Genomic DNA, 22,379 nt, shown 5'->3' with positions numbered 1-22,379 from the left:
TTACCAAGGTATGGATTATCAAAGGCCTTGTAGTAGAACCTGTTCAACAATTGTAGGCAGTGGAGCAAAATGATTCGATTTTCATTTTAAGTCATTCTACCTGCAACGTGGAGAAGAACTGGAAGAAGGTCAGCACAGAGAGACTACTCAAAAAGCTGTCACAGTAACCCACTAACAAAAGGCCTCGTGCTGCGCAGCTGCAGTGGGGATGGGAAAAAGTAAAGAAAGGCAAGAGAAATTCAGCACCTGACAAACCTGGGACAAGGGATTAAGTGAAGGCAGAGGAGGCTGTGGGGAGGAGAGACTTGGATGATGCCTTCAACGTGAAGATGAAGAAGTCATGATTTGGCCGTTTATTACCGGATTAGCCTCCTACATTCTGCCAACATGCAAATGGCATTCTAAAGACACAAAGAGATCAAGAAAAGTAGAATGTGAAACTAAGCTAGGTTTAAAGTCTTTGCTTCTGAGCAATAGCTTCACAAGATCAATTCATTTAATTAAACCTTCAGTGTGCAAATCACAAGAAAACTTAATGGAGCAGTGATAATAATGACTGCGTTAGGAACCAGTTAGTATGTACCCCCAACCTAACACAAGAAAACCTGGCCTTGACGTGGGGGATGGGGGAATGTTCCTTTAAATTTGATTTCCTTATAAGACTAACAAAATAATCTGCAAATGGATTGTCCTTGACTCAACAGCATTCGCTAACAAGTTTTCAAGAAGGAAAATTCATTTTATAGTTGACTAGAAAATGGATGTCTACAGGAAAACTGCATAAATCCTAAATTAACATATGTGTGAAATAATGACCTTGCTGAATTTTTTTATTCAGCAAATACAGAAACTTATGACAAAATATTCTTGGGGACTCATCTTCCATTATTTCCTTCTTTTCTTTTTTCTTTAAGGTTGATTTATTTATTTGAGAGAGAGCAAGAACATGAGCAGGGAGGAACAGAGGGAGATGGGGGAGAGAATCTTAAGCAGACTCTCCACCCAGCATGGACCCGACATGGGGTTCAGTCTTACGACCCTGATATCATGATCTGAGCTACAACGAAGGGTCAGACGCTTAGCCGACTGAGCCACCCAGGCACCCCCCCCTTATTTCCCTGTTTTTCAGAGAACTTAATAAAATAAAATGTCAAGCGTAAATTACATATTTAGTAGAAATATGTCTAGAAATATCTAGTTTTGACTCATTTTAATACGCACAATAAAACTGATGAAAGTGTTCCATCGTTGGTATACCAGGAACAAAGTTGTAGAGATGAAACTTCAAAGCTTCACTCTTCAGCAAGCTATAAGCCATCTCGGTAAGGTTGATTCCAACTATTGCGTAAGAGTACCTACGTCAGAGACATTACCAGTTACACCAGCTAGCCAAATAGCTCATGAGATAAATTTAAAATTATGCAAGAAATTAGTGAAAAATTACTTTGTTGCATTTCTAATACAGTGTTGGTTTTATGAATAGATAAAAGATGTTTATTTTTTTAGAGGTCTTTGGTTTTCTGGATATAATCTAAGAAGTAATAATGAAACTTTGGTCATGCAAATACCAAAACCTTTTAAAGCCTTAAAAAAAATTAAAAAGAGTACACTCTCACTGGTTTCTAAAACAGACTGGGTAATCTGACATTTTCTCCTCCATTATCAGGGTATTTATTTTTATGATGTAATATTGTTATAATGTTTTTTCAAAGGTAGGTATCACTGGAATATAAAAACAAAATAATTATGATAAAGCTGATAATCGGACCTCAACTGCATTTCACTTTACAATTTTCAAAGCTATTTCTCATTTTCCTATATCTACGTCAAAGCTATTTCCTATTTCTATTTTCAAATCTATTCCTCAAGAAACTTTCAGAAAGTTCCTTACCTCCATTTTCTAGACAAATTATATCTTGTCACAAATATATATTGAAATAATACAAAATTGGTGTACGATCACATTTCACCTTAAAAACAATGGATCATGTACTATCTTTATGAAGTTCTTGTTAATAAAAATAATCTCACTTTTAAAAATACCATGAAATACTTTCAAATTCAGATAATCTAATCAACATTTTAAAATTCAAAAATTTACAATTTCTTTGAGGTATCCAGCTTACCCTAATTTTGGATGATTTGAACGGGAAAGAATCTGGTGAGCTTCACTGGTATAATTTTCACTGAAATACCTTTAGAAAGTTGAAGAAAAATAGTAAAATTAACACGTTATTCAAATTGAAGATATCCAGAAGAAATTTAAAAAGCTAATGTCAACAGGATAGTCCCAGGACTGCCACAATCATCCCAATCTGCATCTCAAAACGCTTCTGTGACTCAGAAATGCTTGTGAATCAACATTTAATTCTGAGGGATCAGGCCTATCTAGTTAGTACAGGTCACGGGCCCTTGGCAACGCTTTGAAGTATTTTAAAAAGGAATGATTTAACAAGAGACTTTCTACCTACCTTTAAAAAAATCTAGAGTCCTTTTTTGTTGTTATTATTTTGAATTTTCTATAAAATAGTGCGTGTGTACCTGTTGGGACATTCATCCTTTCTCCTAGCCTAACGCTTTCTATTGCAACTAGAGTCTGTACTGTTCAATGCCATTTTCTGTGCAAACAGAGGAAAGGCAATAACCTTTCTTCTGTACTAAAAAAGCCCTCCTTGATCAGTGGTATAACTAAAATGCTGGCCAAAAACGCAAGTATTAGCAGGTACAATGGAGAAATATATGAAGCTACCTATTCGTAGGCTCATACATCCTGATGTCTTATACTAATGCAACTTCTTTGAATTCTCCGAGAGAGGGACTAAATCTTCTGTTCAGCCTCCTGGGTCACCTCATGATGCACTGGTACTCATGCACATACACATGTATGATGACTGACTGGATGTTTGTATGAGGGTAAGAACTAGAATAAACAGAGGGGCGCCTGGGTGGCTCAATCAGTTAAGTATCTGCCTTCCACTCAGGTCATGATCCCAGGGTCCTAGGGTGGAGCCCCACATGGGTTCCCTGCTCAGCAGGGAGCCTGCTTCTCCCTCTCTTCCTCTGCTTGCTGCTCCCCCTACTTGTGCTCTCTCTCTGTCAAATAAATAAATAAAATAAAATTTAAAAATCTTAAAAAAAAAGAATAAAAAGTGGCTTTCCATGGCTCATTTAAATTTTAGAAGGCACAAGCACTGAAATTTTCACACAGAATAGAAATTTCTAACCAAGTTTTCCCATTTTCCTTCTATAGATTAATACTATAAACTTCTATTTTTCTTTACTAATTTTCAACCCATTAAAAAAAAGGGTTGTTAATTTAGAACTCCATGAATGAAGGATCATTCACGAATGAAGGGGTATCCATGAACCACCTTAAATTATGCATAAATTTTTCTGTGTGTACATTTCCTGGGAAGAAAATATGTACAACTTTCACCAGATTCTCAAAGGGATATGTAATTCCCCAGACAGGAAAAAGTCCTGTTTTAGTGCAATGCTTTCCTTACATATACTAATTTTTCTCCTTTATCCCTAGGTTGACTCTAAGGATGCCCTTACTAAACTATCTTTCATTTTTTGTCATGATACTAATACAATTCAGTATTAATATTTTTATAACCAAACTACTTTTAAAGTACTCAATCTGTAACACAGAACAACTTTGAATTTCCTTAATGAACTTAGTCAACTCCTACCTTAATAGCATCTATGCAAAATGAACATCTATGCAATAGGAAAACTATTCCTTACAATAATCTGTAGAGTTCCGTCCCCCCTTCCCTCCTTCTCTCCTTCCCTCTCACCTCTTGCCTGCCTGCCTTCTCCTTCCTTCTCCTTCCTTCCTACCCCTTCTCCTTTCCTACATACATTTGGCCTTAATTAGTATATTCAACTTAGCTGCTTCTATTTCCTCATCTATTCCGCTTTCTTCAGTCTCTCCTGAATTCATTTTCTGTACAATATCCTTTCTTCTACACCTGCCTCAACATTCATTTACCTAAGTATCATCATCAAACTACCAGCTATCCTTTAAAGCAACAAAATATCCCAGGAGATTAGATGACAAAGACCAAGAAGGTTAAAACATAAATCACATCAGGGTGTTTGAACAGCTTGTCTGGTTCTTGACTGTATCTTTACTTCGATCCTGAAGACTCATAGCTCCATACACAGGACAACAAACATAGGGGAATCAGAACGGATTTTTCATGTTTTCAACCATCTCTAGTACATCATTGGTAATCAAGTAATTACTAATAAATGTAGTCTTTGTCATTTTTTAAATCAGTAGATACCAGCTCTAAATATAAGTATCTGTAAACCACTTAAAGGTCTATCAGAATCCCTTGCCACAATCTTGAATCAAATCCTACTCATTTACTTAAATTTTAAGCTACATTAAATTCTTTCTCTGGCAAATGCTGAAAAATCTTGATTTCTTAGAAGCAAGGTTACTCATAAAAAGAAAGGAAACACTGTGGGGTGCCTGGGTGGCTCAGTCAGTCGTCCAACTCTTGATTTCGGCTCAGGTCATAGTATCAGGGTTGTGAGACTGACCCTGTGTTGGATTCCACATGCTTACGATTCTTTCTCCCTCTCCCGCTCCTGCCCGCCCATCCCCCCAACCAAATGCACTCTTTCTTTCAAAAAAAAAAAAAAAAAGAAACACCAGAATACTGTCTGATTAACTGAAGTTCAAATATCTGTGTAGTTTACAAGTACCAAGAAGAAAGATGGTCTTTAAAAGCTACAAAGAAAGAATCCATGTGTTCTGAAAAACAATGAATTTTAAAATATTTTATAGTTTTTCCAAGTGGAAACAAACTGCATTTATTCTACTTCAATTCCAACTGGAAGTTTGTTCATCAAAGCAGAAAACTGGCAATCTCATTTTTTAATTATTACTTTTTACTTTTTTTAAAGACTATATTTATATATTTGAGAGAGAAAGAGAGTACACAAGTGAGGGGAGGGGCAAAGGGAGAAGCAGGCTCCCCGCTGAGTGGGGAGCCCAATGCAGGGCTTGACCCCAGGACACCAGAATCTCAACTTGAGCCGAAATTGGACCCTTAACCAACTGAACCACCCAGATGCCCGTGTAATTATTATTTTTGTATTGTGTTGTATCTTTGGCAGGTATACTTACAGGGAATCTTTATAATCTTTATACTTATAAAATTTAGGTATTACAGAAAATTAAATACTTTTATTACTGGAAAAAATTATAGATATTGAAACCCTACTGTGTCTTCTATTTTCCCCCCAAATAGCTTTATCTATACAGACCTATTAATAATATTAGCACAGCTTTAGGACTAATTTTTTCATAGCAACAATTATTTTTTGCTAATGGTTAGGTTTCCCATTCTAGGCATTTTATGGTCTATAAATCACAATTCAAGGACAGACACTAACAGTGGAATCTTAATTTGCATATCCACATCCATACTAATCTTCCAGTTTACTTTCTAGAGTAGTTTTGGCCATCTATTCTGATTTTAATTACATATTTGGGGATTTCATATGTATGCCCAAGCATAAGTACTAAAGGAGGAAAAAAAAAAAGAGAGAGTTCATATAGGCTCTGAAAAGTCAGGGCTTTAGATCACTGATCACAGACGGTGAAGAGTATATGTGAAGAGACTTTATTAGTATCAAGCTATATTTCCAAAATGGAATTGGAGAGCCAAGAGAGAAGTGGCAAGAAGATAAAACGAATAAGAGTATACATGCTTCCTTAAGAGGTATCAGAAAGGAGGAGGAAAGAGAAAGGAAGAAGAAAGATATCAGTAAGTAAAGAAATCATACACACACAAAATGTTTCCAATGTCTTCATATTGTTATCAGGACATTAGGAAATACTTTAAGCACCGTAAGTATTAAAATTCAGAGATGGTATGAAACAACTAGATCAATTCTTTTTTTTTTTTTTTAAAGACTCAGAAGGAGAGAGCCCATGCTCACTGGAATCACCCAGGGATCTTTTTTTTTTTTTTTTTTTAAGACTCCATTTATTTATTTGACAGAGAGAGATCACAAGTAGGCAAAGAGGCAGGCAGAGAGAGTGAGAGGGAAGCAGGCTCCCCGCTGAGCAGAGAGCCCGATGCGGGACTCCATCCCAGGACCTTGAGATCATGACCTGAGCCGAAGGCAGCGGCCTAAACCACTGAGCCACCCAGGCGCCCCAACTAGATCAATTCTTATTAGGATTTAACAATATTGGAGGTTACACGTCATTTCAGAGAAGAAAAAATGTATTCCACTTACACAAGGTTGATTAGTCCAAGCATCCCCATGCCTCTGAAGTCTGTTTTGGGATCATCACCCTGGAAACCAATGTCAGCCCACTGCTTGGAGATTCTAGCCTTCAACTTTTTCGTGGGCATTAGAAGATTCCAAAGCTGTACAAACATACTTCCATATTACAAATAATAGTGATGTTCTTAATTTACTAAGACATTTTTCTTCTTACAGCTGACATACAAGTAAGTTGAATGCTTTCAATTAAACAGCTTCAGTAGACAAATCATAGGAGTTCAACAAAGACTATATTTAGAGAACTTTTCAGTTACCCTTAAAAATGCAGCATACTTATTCCAATTTAAAAGACTGATATTAAGAATAGATTTTAAAAAGTGACAAGTATACAGAAATCTAAAACAATGAGATACCTTTATTTACTATATCTATTACTTAGTAAATAAAGATATATATATATATGTATATATACCAGGCCTGGTAAACTGCCTCCTTAAGAAAAAACAAAACAAAACAGTGTTAGGTACTTGGCCCTTCACTCAAATACTACATACTTAAATAGGCTCTACTCTAACGGTGAGTGATTAGTCCCTAAACAGAAGGAAAACAGAGGGAATCATGAAGAAGTAAGACTGATGGCATTTCAATCTGTACAATTATTATTTTACAAATTTTCATAATTTTAAAAGAAAAAATAATATGGCTTGGTTTTAAGTAAATATGTTCCTTAACACGGAGCGTTTAAAAACAGCAATCACAGATTAGCAACTAACTAACCAGTGCAAAACAAAGTTTAAAAAATTTAATCATTTTCTAAATTCAACACCACAAGTCATCAAACAAAACAGACTTACAAAAGTTGACTAAAAAGTGTGTAAATATTTGCAGAACAGAAATACTTGCATTTTTTTCCATTTCACTACCATTTCAGGCATTGTTGAGTAAAGGACTCCTAATGAAAGGAGTATCCTGTCACCTAAAATAAAATGTGAAGACTTGTGACCTTACTTTAAGACAGGGTCAGGACTCTGGCCCTGAAGCTAATCCAATCATTATACTGGGTTTTTCTCTGGTCCCTTCTCTTTTTACTAACACATCAGTGTCTCTCCATGAGTTCGGCAAGGGGTTTGATTATGCCAGTGATAAAGCTTCAGTGATGTGGGGAGAGACACAATAAAACCAGTAACAGTCAAGTTTAATATGCATAAATATCAAATTTCTGGGTTCTACTCCTGAAGATTCTGATTTCATGGGGCAAATGCGGAATCTTAAACTGTAAATATAAGATGCTGGTTAACTTTCGTGAAGGTGGTCCTTAAACTACAGATTAAGGAAACATGTACCTACTTAGCTCTTTGCCCACAGACATGGCGGAGTATGTGCAGTGGCTGTGGGATTCACTGCCAGCAACTGGCTCTCTACCTTTAAAATGGAGTCTCATAATGAATCAACAAGATAAAAATTCCCTCGACTAAGATGCTAGGATGTGTACCTTACCCCTTCTATTGTGTAGAAAAGGTCAGAAGTTAAGGGAATAATGAAAACAATGAAGATACAAATGGTGGCCAACCTCCAGTTAAATATAAAGGTTCAGTCTACACCAACAGCCCTTTGAGGTATGTATTTTCATTATCCTCATTTTATAAAATAAAGATTTATTTTTAGTTTTAGGTGAAGTGTATGTTTATACTTTCTCAGAAAAAAGAGTTTTTTTTTTTAACTTCTCTGTTTACTTAGATATTATCTGTTACTTGGATATTATCAATGTCTCTTTCCATAGCACTTTCAGATACAACAAACTCCTAACTCCAATTACAATGTGCTATGTTCTTTACTTTATCCCTTTAAAAATGAAATTGGCCCCAAAGCAAATTACTTCATCTCCTCCGGCCTTAGAATCCTCATACCTAAAACTAGAATGAAGCTGATAGGTTAGATGATCTGGAAAGCTTATTCCAGGTTTAATAATCTCTACTTTCGTCCTCTTACTGGCCTTATGTATTTATACTTTAGAAATAAGAAATAGGAAAATTCAATTACTTTCTTAATTTTTAAATCTATGGCGGCATTATTTGGCAATTCACATTCTGTAAATACCAAAATTTTTGACATAATAATATGAAAAGGGACAGTCATGTTTACAATTTCAAAGTAATCTAAAAAAGAATGCCTAACTTATACGAACAATTTACATAAAAAGTAGGGGGGAGATCTGAAGCTTGTGGACTCATCAGTTGAAAAGATACCTCTCTCAATAAGTTTATAATTTATTTCAGAATTAAAAGCATTAAAATAAAATTTATGTGAATATATTTTAATGAGGCTTATCAGAAAATTGCAAAAATAGCTAAATCTTTCACCAACAATAATAAGGGGCAAAGAAACTGGACAATTGGTAAGCCTCTAGAATCTGCACACAGACTTTACTAGCTCAGATAGAGAAAACAGAAATTTACCTTGAGAAGCAGCTTTTCATGCTGGAGGTTATCAGAGTCATACGGCCTTTTCCTCACACTTTCTACATCCAAATAGAGCTGTTTATAACCCGATATCTGCAGTAGGCATGCCTTCATACAGATTTTAAAACTGAAAATGAGAAAATTATTATTTCTAAAAATGGTTCCTTCTTACCGCACTAAAGTAATGTCATCCATAGCTTGCGTGTTACATGTCAATCTAGAAAGCATTTCTTCAAGTCCTCATCTACTGACGTGAGAGGGTTGAATTGAATGAACTCTACAACCCCTTCTGCTCCAATGTTTTACAATTAACAGTGTGTCATCTCCACACCTCACAACTAGAAGTATATAATAAAAGAGAACACCATAGAAACAACATACCTGGCATCCTTCTCAGGGTTAATATTCTTTTCCTTCATTATATCCTCTACACATTTGTCCACTTCACTCTGGACAACAAGAGTCGCTTTCTGCAAAACCTGTTTATGTGAAAGAAAGCTGAATGAGGAAAATCTCTTAAAGTTGAAACACTACAGTAAGTTTTGGGATATTTAGTCAACATACAATGCATATATTAAAATGCAAAATGAAACAAAATTTGTTCCCCCAGGGCTAAAATCATACATACATACCCACATACATACACGCATGCATGCATACATACATACATACATACATAAAAGAGAAGCAGCAGGATGTGATGAAGGCCTCCTCAACTGAGAACCAATAGGTTCTCAACCGTTAAGTTCTTAACATATGAGCTCCCACCATACTGGGTGTGTGAAGCAGATACTTTTTATACAATTTTTAAATTACATGTATGTGTACAAAAATTTTAATGTAGAAGTCAAAAAACCTTTTAAATGCAGAAGAGCAAAAAGAAGAGAACTCAAATATTCTTGTAATTAATCTGCTACCACTAGAGACAGTCACTGGTAACCGATATCCTTAGTCTTTTTTCTATTCACGTTAAACAGATTTCTTACATATGTCCTATAAATGTCCACTGGATCCTTCTTTTAACAAACAGGCAAGTTCAGGACTTTTTTATCCTTAAAAAGTTTAACTCTTACCACTCTGTAAACTACCAACAAAATTCTCTCTGGTATCCCTTATAACCCCAGGCAAAATATTCTCATCATACCTGAAGTTATACCTCTGCATCTCCTGGACCTTTCTTCTGGAATGTTCCTTCCCAATCACTAAACATATCAACACTGCCCATTTTTAAGCTAGCTCATGTACCAGGTCCAAGAAGTTTTCCCTGATTCTATTTAAGGGGAATTAACCTCTCCTCTCTTGGAATCCCCAAAGTGATTTATCTATAACTTTTTTATGATGCTTTCTACTTTCTGAATTAGTTACTTTTGTATATTAAGTGGAAAATCCTTTGAGCACAGAGATTGTATCTAGCTCATCTTTTCCTATCCTGCATGTAAAAGATAATTGACCAAATAACTGTTAAACGGAGATATTTAGCAAATAAAAACCTTAAGAATGGCAACTGTTTCACTGAAAGACACATACAGCAATGCATATGGTTATTTTTAAAAAGGAAGAAAAGGAGACAAAAAGAAGACTCCTCAAAGTAAATGAAAAAGTGAGAAGGAAAATGATTAAAGACACAGTTGGTAAGGATACACATACAGTCAACAAGGTCTAATTGGTCAAACCCTGAGGTAATATGACTACAGGAAATGTCCTGAACCTTAAACCCCAGTGCTAATTAAAGGGTTATCTTTTTTTTTTTAAATATTTTATTTATTTATTTGAGAGACAGAGATCACAAGTAGGCAGAGGCAGGCAGAGAGAGAGAGGAAGGGAAGCAGACTCCCTGCTGAGCAGAGAGCCCAATGCGGGGCTCAATCCCAGGACCCTGATCATGACCTGAGCCGAAGGCAGAGGCTTTAACCCACTGAGCCACCCAGGCGCCCCTAAAGGGTTATCTTTACCATGGATAGAAACTTTTTGCTTCCTGAAACATGAAAAACCTAGTCAAATATCACCTGCTTTTGTGAGGACTTTCTCAGGCCTGGAGTTAGCTACTCCATTTCATGCTCATACTCACTGAGAGAGTACTTACTACAATGTATTTGCTTACTTTTACAGATTTGCCACTGGCCTTTGTCTCTCTTACATACTCTTACATTATGAAGGAATGAATAACTGATTGAATGAACTTGCTCAAGGCCTACATAAACTTAGAGACAGATTTCATATTAGAAAAAATGTCTAGTCTCTCAGCAAATACTTTCCCCGTAGACACTCTTCTATGACTTTTTTTTAAATTTATTCATAAGACTTTATTTGAGAGGGCATGCGTGCAAGAGAGAACAAGCAGGGTGGCGTGGGGGGCAGAGGGAGAGGGAGAAGTAGACTCCCCAATGAGCAGGGAACCTGATGCGGGACTCGATCCCAGGACCCTGGGATCATGACCTGCCCCAAAGGCAGATGCTTCACTAACCACTCAGGCGCCCCAACTTCATTCTCTTAACAGATTACAAGGGCTATACTAGGTACCTTACATTTCTGTGTAAACTTTAGAATGTGGGGTGCCTGGGTGGCTCAGTGGGTTAAAGTCTCTGCCTTTGGCTCAGGTCATGGTATCAGGGTCCTGGGATCGAGCCCCGCATCAGGCTCTCTGCTCAGCAGGGAGCCTGCTTCCTCCTCTCTCTCTGCCTGCCTCTCTGCCTACTTGTGATCTATCTCTGTCAAATAGATAAATAAAATCTTTAAAAAAAAAACACTTCAGAATGATCTTGTCATTTTCTCCAAAAATGGCTTGCTGGGATTTTGACTGGTATTGCATTGAATCCATAGGTCAATTTGGGAATTAACACTTTTTTTTTTTTAAGATTTTATTTATTTATCTGACAGAGAGAGAAAGATCACAAGTAGGCAGAGAGGCAGGCAGAGGAAGAGGGAGAAGCAGGCTCCCCACTGAGCAGAACCCATGTGGGGTTCCATCCCAGGACCCTGGTATCACGACCTGAGCCAAAGGCAGAGGCTTAACTCACTGAGCCACCCAGGGGCCCCTGGGAATTAACATCTTAACAACACGTGTCTTCCAATTGATGACCATCTGGTATCTTTCCACTTTTAACTTTTCTTAGGAAAAGGAGTTTTAGTGCAGAAGTGTTGTATAGCTTTCATTAAAAATTAAGTATTTTATATTTCTGAATGCTCCAGTAAGTGGGACTGTTTTTTTTATCCTGTTTTCCAAGTTTGTTGTTAACTTATAGAAGCACAGTGTGCCTTGAGACATTGCTAAACTCCTATATTGATAATGTCAGTAGTTTCTGTAGACTTCTTAGGGTTCTCTGCACTCACAAACTATGTCATATGTCAGTGAACAGTTTTCTTTTCCATCATTATTTTAGATTTCTTTTCCTTTTTGGACTACCTTGGATCTCTAGCACAATGCTGAAAAAATTCAGAGAGCAACCCTCTTTACCTTGTTCCCAATTCAATGTGGGAGCATTCAGTATTTCAGTATTATATATCATGTTAGTTTCATGTTTTTCACTGATGGCCTTTATTAGGATGAAGTTCCTTCTATTCCTAGTTGTGTTTTTAATCATGAATGGGTATTGAGTTCTGTCAAAATACTTTTTCAGTATCTATTGAAATGATCTCATTTTTCTCATTTACTTTGTCAATGTGGTGAGTTACATTCATTGACTTTGAAAACTCCACTGTGATACATTATCCTTTTTATAGATTACTGGGATCAATTTGCTAATAAGGAACTTTTGCATCTGTGCTCATGAAGAATATAGCTTTATAATTTTCATGTATTACACTGTCCTTGTCTGGTTTAGTATCGGGGTTATAGTGGCTTCACAAAATGTGTGTGTGTGTGTGTGTGTGTGTGTGTGTGTTTAACTTGACTTTTTTTTTTTTCCCCCAAAGATTTTTATTTGACAGAGAGAGACACAGCCAGAGAGGGAACACAAGCAGGGGTAGTGGGAGAGGGAGAAAGCAGGCTTCCCGCCAAGCAGGGAGCCCAATGCAGGGCTCGATCCCGGGACCCCAGGATCATGACCTGAGCTGAAAGCAGACACCCAATGACTGAGCCACGCAGGGGCCCCTCTACTTGATTTTCTAGGATTTTATGTAATAGTGGTATTATTTCTCCCTAATGTTTGATAAGAGTTCACTAGTAAAGGAGGATTTTAATGAATCTTGGAACACTGCATCAAAAACTAATGATGTATTTTACGGTGACTAACAATACAACAACAACAAAAAAAGGGAGGGTTTTTGGTGCAAAATTTTTAAATTACAAATTCCGTTTATTAGGTGTGTGGCTATTTATATTTTAAATTTTGTTTTGTATTCATTTTGATAAATTGTATTTTTCCAGGACTTTGTCCCTTTCATCTATGCTACAGAATTTATTGGCATAAAATTATTCATAGTATCCCCTAATACTTTTTAATTTGTAGTCTGATGTCTCTTCTATCATTCGTGATATTGGTAATTTGGGTTTTCTCTTTCTTGATCAGTGTTGCTAGAGGGTTATTAATATCACTAAGAATCAAATCTTTTCAAACAATCAACTTTTGAGTTTGTTATTTCTTATTTTTGTCTGTTTACCATTTTGCTAATTCATCTTCTTTTTATTATATCTTTTCTTTTACTTACTCTGGGTTTAATTTGCTCTCTTCTGGTTTAAGGTGTAAGCACAAATCATTGATTTAAGGCCTTAAAAATCACTTAGTTCAATTTTTAAAAAAATTTCCCTTGTGAGTTCTTTTCTAATCCATGAGTCCAATTTTTAATTTCTAGATATTTGCGGATTTTCTAGATGTCACGCTTTCTAAGTTAGTACTATAGAGGACAGAAAACATACTCTGTATAAGTTCAAGCCTTTGAAATTTATTGAGACTTATTTAAAGACCCATATATTGATGTACCTGTATGAATATTCCACATGTACTTGAAAATGTATATTATACACTTATTGGGTATAGCATTGTAAAAATGTCATTTAGGTCAAGACAAAGTATTGTTCAAAGTACTTTTGTAAAAGTATTGTTCAAAGTATTGCTCAAATGGTATACATCCCTTCTGATTTTTTTGGGGGGGTGGGTCTTTTTGTACTGTCAATTATTGAGAAAAATGTATTAAAATTTCCAACTACAACTGTGGATTCATGTATTTCTCCTTTTAGTTGAGTCACTTTTTGCTTCAAGTATTTGGCAGCTTTGTTAATGAGCGCACATACTTTTAATGTTGTTGTATTTTCTTAATAAATAAACCCTTTTATCATTACAAAAACAATTCAGTCACTGAAAATATTCCAAGTTTATATTTTCTGAAACAAAGACACAACAGCTTTTTCATGCTTGTTTGCATGGCGTATCTTTTTGCTATTTGTGTCCTTATGTTTAGAGTATATTTTTTGAAACAACATTCAGTTAATTGAGTCTTACTTTTTTATCCATCTGTCAATCTCTGGCTTATTCTCTAACTTTTGGGTAGGTCTTTGCTTCCTCATCAAAAATAAAATAGCAGCCTGGATGGAGGATAAATATAAACCATTACAACATTTTCTATGTTCAACTTGAAGGTATATTCAATACTGGAATATATAGTCCTGACAGAATTTCTGAAATCAGTAATTCCAAAACTTTTTTTTTAAACCTGGCTTGAGCCATGTATGCACCCAAAGACAATTTTCCCAATATTGTTTAGTTTTACTAAAGAAAAAGTGATAATAAAGAATAAGAAAACAACAAATATAAATCACTTATCATATATTTTGTAAGAAAATTACATATGCTTTGTGTATGATTTTATTATTAAACAGCATCTGATGAACATAAAAGTTCATTTTATTTTTTTATTGCACCTACCTTGAGAGTAGGTTACAAACTACATGATTAACACATATTTCCAGGCAGCAAATATCAACAGTGAGTTTCACTATGCAAGTAAATTCGGGGAGATTATATATACAGAGCATGAACATTTCATTTGTGAACCACCGCGCCTATGTGGTTATATACTTAAAGGCTAGGGATCTAAGCCTAGCTTTTGCAAAATTAAAGACAAAAAAAATATGCAAATGTACATCACTGGACCATACCATCAACCCACAGACAACCGAACTGATGCCATAAAACTGATTTATCATTCAACAGCTAGAATGTTGTCATTATTATTTAAAAGCTAAGATAGCAGCTATGATTGAAAAGCACAGCCAGTAAAAACACTATTAGACTGACGAAGTGTTCTTTCTTTCAATTTCAAATTTTTCCAACGCCTGCATATGCATTAGTACAGTTAAGTTTTACAACATTACCATACACTGCCATGCAGACTTATGACTTATGTTCTTATGACTTAAGACTTATGTTCTTAGACTTACGTTCTTAGACTTAACAAGTCTAGACTTATCTAGACTTGTTAGAACAATACTGAAGTAGACTGCTCAAATTCCAATAAGGTTTTTGTTTTCACTTATAAATCCTAAAGTTTAGTAACCCTTAATATACAATTAATAAGTAGTCCTTAGCCTAATATATAAGCAAATGAGACTCAATTTTTAACAATCAAAGAATTTCCACTGAAATAGTTCACAACCCAGTAGGAACATACTATCAATGCTTTAAGGAATAAAGTGACCTTAATAGACTAAAATCACTTTTATTCACAGCAATTATCAGCAAGGTTAAGTGTTTAAATACCTAACAAGGGTTCGTGAATATTTAATCTTCTAAAAATCTTGTAGTATATATTGGTTTAATATCATTATCACTAATATTACTAACAACTACTATTTGTCGCATACCTATCATGTACTAGGTATTCTCTTAGACTGCTTTCATATTAATATCTACAATCCTAAAACAATCACGTGGATATTAACACCTCCTTTTATGATGAGAAAATAAGTACCCTGCACATAAGTCAAACCACGAGCAAGTGATGACATCAGGATTTGAACTCGGGACTTTTCTCATACTGATAAAAAAGTAGATCAGATTAATAGAAATATATCACAAAATCAGAATTTGATTTTACTCCAAAAAGTAAATGGAAATATACAAGTGAGATGTAATACATACCAGAAATGGTATGTTTAAATTGATGAGGCTTCCTCCATTTGTTAAATGACAAGTTTACCTTAGATCTAAAACTTCAAGAAAACCAGCTTCTATTATTTAATTCAGTAAGGAACTACCCATTCGTTGACTATCCTTTTTTTCAGTATGCACTACAAAATACTATTAGCAATCTACACTTTTTAATAATAAAAATTGTTGGGGTTTTTGTTTGTTTTTAAAGATTTTATTTATTTATTTGTCAGAGAGAGAGAGAGAATGCACAAGCAGTGGGGAGCAGCAGGCAGAGGAAGAAGCAGACTCCCTGATGAGTAAGGAGCTCCATGCAGGACTTGACCCCAAGAACCCAGGATCATGACCCGAGCCCCATGACCCAAGCCCAAGGCAGCACTTATGGTACTGAGCCACCTAGGTGTCCCAATAAAATTGTTAACAATACAATGTTAATGTTTACTTTTCAAGTGGGCTTTTCATAGTCAGTAAATCAGATAAAAAAGAATAAACACTGTATTTTTCTTTAACTCATTACCATGACGTTGAAGTTCCCAGGAAAGTTTACCTATACCTTCTCTAAATGCCTATTCATAATAACATTCAACACTGCTCTTTATTTCTTTTGTATATCCCAAAGACCCGAAGATCCTGTTGAACATATGGCACCATTCATATTTTTGGTCAAGGATTTGACCTAGGCAATGAAGTTCTTAAAAAGCAAGATCTTATGTATGGTCCCACTTAAGTTTGGCATTATTATACCACATATAAAATCCCATTAGTAAAATCTGTGACCAAAACTGTTGTTACAATCAGTTGTAGTAACGATAGTTACATAGACAGCTATGACACTGAGCTGCTAGTTTCAGAATTTCGCTAGAGGTTCTCCCACAGTTTATGATATTGTTACTTTGTGACACTGCATCTTAAGTTTCAATTAATGGAGGAACTATATAGTTGGACAAATTCTTAGAAACAGCAACTTGTTACCTTTTCGATCCCTACATTCTTATTTTAAAAAGAAGAACAAGAATATTAATCACTCTCTAGGATTCCAAGCAAAAGAGTCAGACTCCAGATTCCCGTTCCCAATATATTTCATGTATGAGTTATTCTTACCTTGACCATTCATAAAAAAAGACTGTAACTAAATCAGTAAAGGCACTTATTTTATAGGTCACTCCCCAGAATGTAACTGATATGCCTGCGACATTCAACAATGCCCATTTTCTTTCTGGCATAAATTAGTAACTCATATTGGTATCACTAGATAATAACAAGTCAACAGTTTTTCATTCTATTTTTTATCCACATTGTATATCATGACCAAGTACAAACAAACCTACAGATATCTAGAATATCAATAGATGCACACAGATAACTAAAATTAAAATTTCATAAAACAATATTTAACTTTATTATAACCAGTGTTTTCTGATTATCTTGTATTCTATTTCTTTTGTTTTGTTTAATGCTGGCTGTGATCTACTATGGGATTTTAAACAATGATCTAGATGACCCATACTCTACCTTTGCCATACCAAATTTTACATATATATAGAAATCTATCTATATATATAGAGAGAAAAACTTGTGAACCACTATAGAGAAGTACAGCATGTAGCAGATTGAATCATTTGTCCCAATTTTTCACTCCCCTGTAATTAAATTATATACTCACATGCTTACCATGGCTTTGTAGTGGGCACAGTGTATTTGCCCACTTCTTGACTTGGACTGGCTATGCAACTTACTTTACCCAATGGGATGTTAATGGACATGACAAGAGGAAACTTAAAAAATATGTCTCTGTGGTTGGACATTCAATGATCTACTGTGAGAACATTCTCAAAGTACCCACTACATTTTCAACCTGGGTTCCAATAATGACACAATTGGAACAAACCTGAATTTGGGACCTACTTGAAGAAGAATCTCTCCAGTTGGCCCGAAGACCATGGGCAAGAAATAAACAATGTATTGTTATATATGCCCCTGAGATTTTATAAGTTTGTAACACAGCAAAAGCTAACTAATAAACAGCATGAAGTAGGACTTATTTTGGATCAAAAGGCATGTGACGCAGGGTTTTGGGTTTTTTTTTTTTAACTATCCAAAACTGTTTTTATCTCACATAAGAATCTATCTGAAGGACACAGTTTATGAGATTTTTTTTTTCCCCTAAGAAGATGGTTTCCCAAAGGCTGTCAGGTTTTGAGGCAAAATAAACAAACAAAACCTCAGATAAGGACAAATTATTCAAATACTTTCTCTATGCATGAGTAGCACACTAACACACACACACACAGAAAATGTTTCAAAAATGAAATAATACTTTCAAAGTGGGAAATTTCATGTTAATACTCTATAGCAAAAACTCTTCTAGTAGCACATTAAAAATAATTCTAAAACTGAGGCATTCTTTTTTTTTCCTGAGGCATTCTTTTAAAGAAAAAGAATCTCCAGGTTCAGTTTTCTAGAATTACCACCTTGATAAAATCCTACCTTATTCTTGGAGTATGTCAAGGAATTTTCTGAAATAAAAAGAAAAAAGAATGTTACCACTTAAAAGCTGTTTGCGAATTAATCCATAAACAAATAATATAAATATCAAGCCAGTAATAAGTTAATAGTTTTAGAAAATGTGATTTCTACCTGTATAACACAGCAAACACTTAAATGTTATCCTCACAGTATAGAGAACTAGATATGATTCCAAAATCCTCAACCCAATACAACACCAGAGCCAAAGAGTTGAGACCATCCTAATTTCCCCAAGGTCATGTTTCTGTGCAAACCCCCAGTGTCTACTAACCAATGTAAATTCATTCATGGCTGCCTCACAATAGCTTAGGTCCCAGAAACTCATATAAAGAACATACAAGGAAAGTGCGCTCTACTACATTTTCTTCATTTGTTGGCTTATGAAGTAAGCATTTAGATTTGAGGAGCCAGTGACTGATTTACAACAAAGGGGCAAACATGTAATGACTTAGATTATATGGCCAACTATCTTCTGAATAGAGACAGAAAAGCAGCTTCTCCATTCTTGTCTTCTGTTTCAAGAATGACTAGAACATTTCTACTAGACTATTTAAACATTTTTTCTTGGCACATTTACTAAGTATCTTTATTCTCAGCAATTTGAAAAATTCAAGCAAAATAGTTTTGCCACAAATTAATGCCTCAGTATGTTCTTCCCCCATAGTACAAAACATAAACCATTACTGCTAAGATTTCTTATCAAGAGGTACTTTGTTCTTGGAGCAGCCAAAAGGGCAAATCAGAACTACAGGCAGTAACTGAAGTCAGCCACGAAGTTGTGAAAAAAAAAAACTAGGGAAGTAATTAAGCTTCAATCATCCAGCTGCCCTGAGGTTTACTCCCTCCTTATAGCTCTCATTCTTCCCAAGTTGCCTTGGATACCAACGCCCACTCCCCAGATCTCACAGGGGTGGATTTCTTAGTTGAAGTACACTTGTTCAACACAAAGGAGGATTTAGTTAAGTCATGATTTTCCATTTAACACAATGAACATGAACTGTAGCCAATCCCTGGTCTTCCTTACTCTGGTCAAAGAGTAATCACCTCAACCACATTTCTCACTCCTGTGTTCTCATTTAAAACAATATTTTCAACTAAGCATTGAAAGCTGATGAACTTTAGAAGGTAACAGAACACCACTGTTCAACAGAAATACAACACAAGCCGAAGTGTGAGCCACGTGTGTACTTTAAAATTTTCTAGTAGCCACATCACAATAAAAGAAACACATAAAATTTATATATTTTAACCCAATACATCAAAAATATTATCAGTTCACCATATCCTGAATATACAATTATTAATGAGGTATTTCTGTATTCCTGTTTCATATAGAGTCTTTGAAACCCAGGGTGCATTTTATGCACATCTCAATTCAGACTAATCACATTTCAAGTGCGCAACAGCCACATGTGGCTACTGGCTACAACACTGGACAGTACAGACTCTGACTGTAATAATCTTCATCAGGGATCACTAGATACCTATTACTGTTCTTTCACGAATTACGTAAGAGACTAAAAGACGGATAAGAGTGCTGAATATAAAACTGGTCTAGATTCAGACACTCTTCCCCATCATTTAAGTGAAAATTTCAAAGCATATAGAAATACAGAGATTTTTCTCTGGAAAATAGGTTGTAGCTATAATCTAAGGTACAACTGATGAATTTTAGGAGCCAGAGAAGATCATTCTTTGCACAGATGTGGAATGAAATTATGATTCCTTTTCTATCAAATCATAGTTTTAGAACTGGAATCATTCAAAGCTAGATTTCAAAGACTAAAAAACTAAATTGAAGATTCTTGATCAGGATACACAATGAGTGCATCTGTCACTATCAATATTGGAAAAAAATATTCATTCAGAGTTAAAATTGATTTATCCTTTTTCACATAACATTACCTATCCTGTGTGTCCTTTGTGCACCTACATAGGTATCAAAAATTCGCTGCAATTCACATTTTCCAGTCATCTGTCGTAAGAGCCATTTCATCCAAAAGCGAAAAAAGTGCCCATAGAAGAACTCCCACAAAGAAATAAACATTTTTTTTTTACCCTGGAGAAGGAAATATATGACAGATTTAATGACCTTAAATCAGATTTAAAAATGGAAAAAAAAATGATTATTTCGACTTAACAAATCCCAAATTGTATCTATCATGTTATTCCACTGGGTCTACTTTGTAGTAGTATTTAGGCATGTAAGAAAACAATGACAGATGTAATAAATACCATTTAGATCAGTTAAATAATGGATGGTCAAATGGTCAATTTATCACTTTTTAGGAATTAACTGTAAAAATCAAACTACTTACTTAGCTTCAACTTCTCAGTTCCCTATATTCTCTGAGAATGGGGCTCAACAGTTCAAGAACAAAAGGGACACAATTTAGCAACAGTTAAATCAAATATGCCATACATCTGAATGGTTTGTATAACGAAGAGCTCTTTTAGCCCCGATGTATAATTCCAATTACATCTGTCCTTCAGTCAGGAGATTCCAGCGAATAAAAACACAACATACGGCTTACAAACTGAAGTATATAAGTTGAACCCAGAGTAGATCACGCCCCGGCTAATAATTGTTGATTTTCCATTCAAGAGGTGAAGGGCAGAAATACTAATGAAGAGTAATAAACTACACCCTCGACAAAACGGAATCTTGACGCCATTAGAAAAAATCTTGAACTTCTAAATGAAGCGGGGGTGGGGGTGGGGTAGAGGGAATACCAGTGAGAAGTTACTTTAAAATAAAAATGCTTTATCTCCTTCCTGCCTTCAACATTCCCACAGGTACATCGTCTCTCGACTCCGGCCCGAGGGACTGTCAAATTTGAAATCCCCGCAGGTCAGTGCAGAAGCAACGCCCACCGTCAGGGATGGGGGCAGAACTGCGACTTTAAAATGAATCCGTCTAGTCCGCGCTCAACAGGACAAAAGAAGCGAGAACTGCCGAGCGCGGGGAACGCAAGCCTCGAGGCGCCTGAGCGGGGACCTCGGGGAGTCGCTGCGCGGAGCCCCCCCTCCGGAGCCTGGCCGAGCCCAGGTCGCGCGCTGCCCGCGAGTGGGAAAGTACGGCTCGCACAAAGCCCCGCCGGCCTGGGCACCCCCACGGTTTTCCTTAGGACACCGAGGGGCTCAACCAGCCCGCGCGCCCTCAGCGCAGCCGCGCCAAAGCAGCGCCGGCCGAGAGGAAAAGAAACAGCAGCCACCTCACAGGAGCGGAAGAACTAGGGGGGAAGCTGGAGCTGCCTCGGTTTCCCCAACTGCAAACAGCCGGCAACGGAAACGACGCTACCCGCGGAGCACTCCCTGCAAGCACCGCGACCCGGAAGTCGGGGAGGGAGGCCGCAGGAACGCCCTCCCCGGGACACTGCCCGCCCCCGCCCCGCCCCTCCCGCCACTCCGATTGGCCCGAGCTCCACCAATTGCTAACGCCAGAAGGCGGTAGCTCTGAGTCGCTGGCGCGCGTGCTTGGATTCTAGGGACGCCCAACGGTTTCCCTGGCAACGACTTCCGGGAGGCACGCCCCGCGCCAAAGGTTGGTCTGTCAAAAGTGCCGCTCTGGACGTCCTTCTGGCCTGAAACCTCAGGTCGTTTCCGCGGACCCGAACTGTGTGCTACTCCTAAACTCCAAAAACTCACGGAGAAACAGCGTACTTTTGGTCACCTTCATAGCGCCAAGGTTGCAAAAGCACTTTCACCTACATTTAATATTAATTCTGCGAAGTATTTATTAATAGCCCTACTTTATGGATGAGGAAACGGCATTTATGTTTAATGACTTGACCGTGGCTAATACATGGCAAAAAACAAACAAACAACAACCAAAAAAAAAAAAAAAAAAAACCAACTCTGCTATGTTGAGTAAAGAAGTTGGGACTTTGTCCTAAACCCAAGAGCATCTGGAGGAAGAGCATTCCAGGCACGAAAACCACAAGTGCAAAGGAGCGTTCTTCATAAATGGGAGAAAGAACACGAAGGCCAGTGTGGCTGGAGGAGCAAAGGATAACGGGAGAGTAAATCTAAGTACAAAGGACAGTTTCCG

At 36.5% G+C, this 22,379-nt stretch overlaps 1 protein-coding gene across 2 annotated transcripts in view; it reads right to left on the bottom strand.

Moving 5' to 3' along the window:
- The window catches only part of ELMOD2 (ELMO domain containing 2), a 30,415-nt gene extending 8,755 nt beyond the window's left edge, over positions 1-21,660 (bottom strand). Inside the window, exons 1-8 of one of the 2 annotated variants that reach the window (XM_080796642.1) lie at positions 21,544-21,660; positions 20,234-20,387; positions 18,290-18,318; positions 9,099-9,196; positions 8,715-8,844; positions 6,268-6,401; positions 2,127-2,195; positions 1,222-1,355 (exon numbers count right to left, since the gene is read on the bottom strand). In XM_080796642.1, the coding sequence (XP_080652768.1) occupies positions 1,222-1,355; positions 2,127-2,195; positions 6,268-6,401; positions 8,715-8,844; positions 9,099-9,196; positions 18,290-18,318; positions 20,234-20,375 (736 nt within the window). In that variant the 5' untranslated portion in view covers positions 20,376-20,387; positions 21,544-21,660. Of the gene's footprint in view, positions 1-1,221; positions 1,356-2,126; positions 2,196-6,267; positions 6,402-8,714; positions 8,845-9,098; positions 9,197-14,155; positions 14,236-18,289; positions 18,319-20,233; positions 20,388-21,543 lie in introns of those variants that run through there. The other variant, XM_080796643.1, reaches the window with a different exon arrangement.
- Between the last annotated feature and the right edge of the window lie 719 nt (positions 21,661-22,379).

Source organism: Martes martes, assembly GCF_963455335.1.
Source record: "Martes martes genome assembly, chromosome: 2".
Classification (NCBI taxonomy): domain Eukaryota; kingdom Metazoa; phylum Chordata; class Mammalia; order Carnivora; family Mustelidae; genus Martes; species Martes martes.
This window is presented reverse-complemented; position numbering and strand designations above follow the sequence as displayed.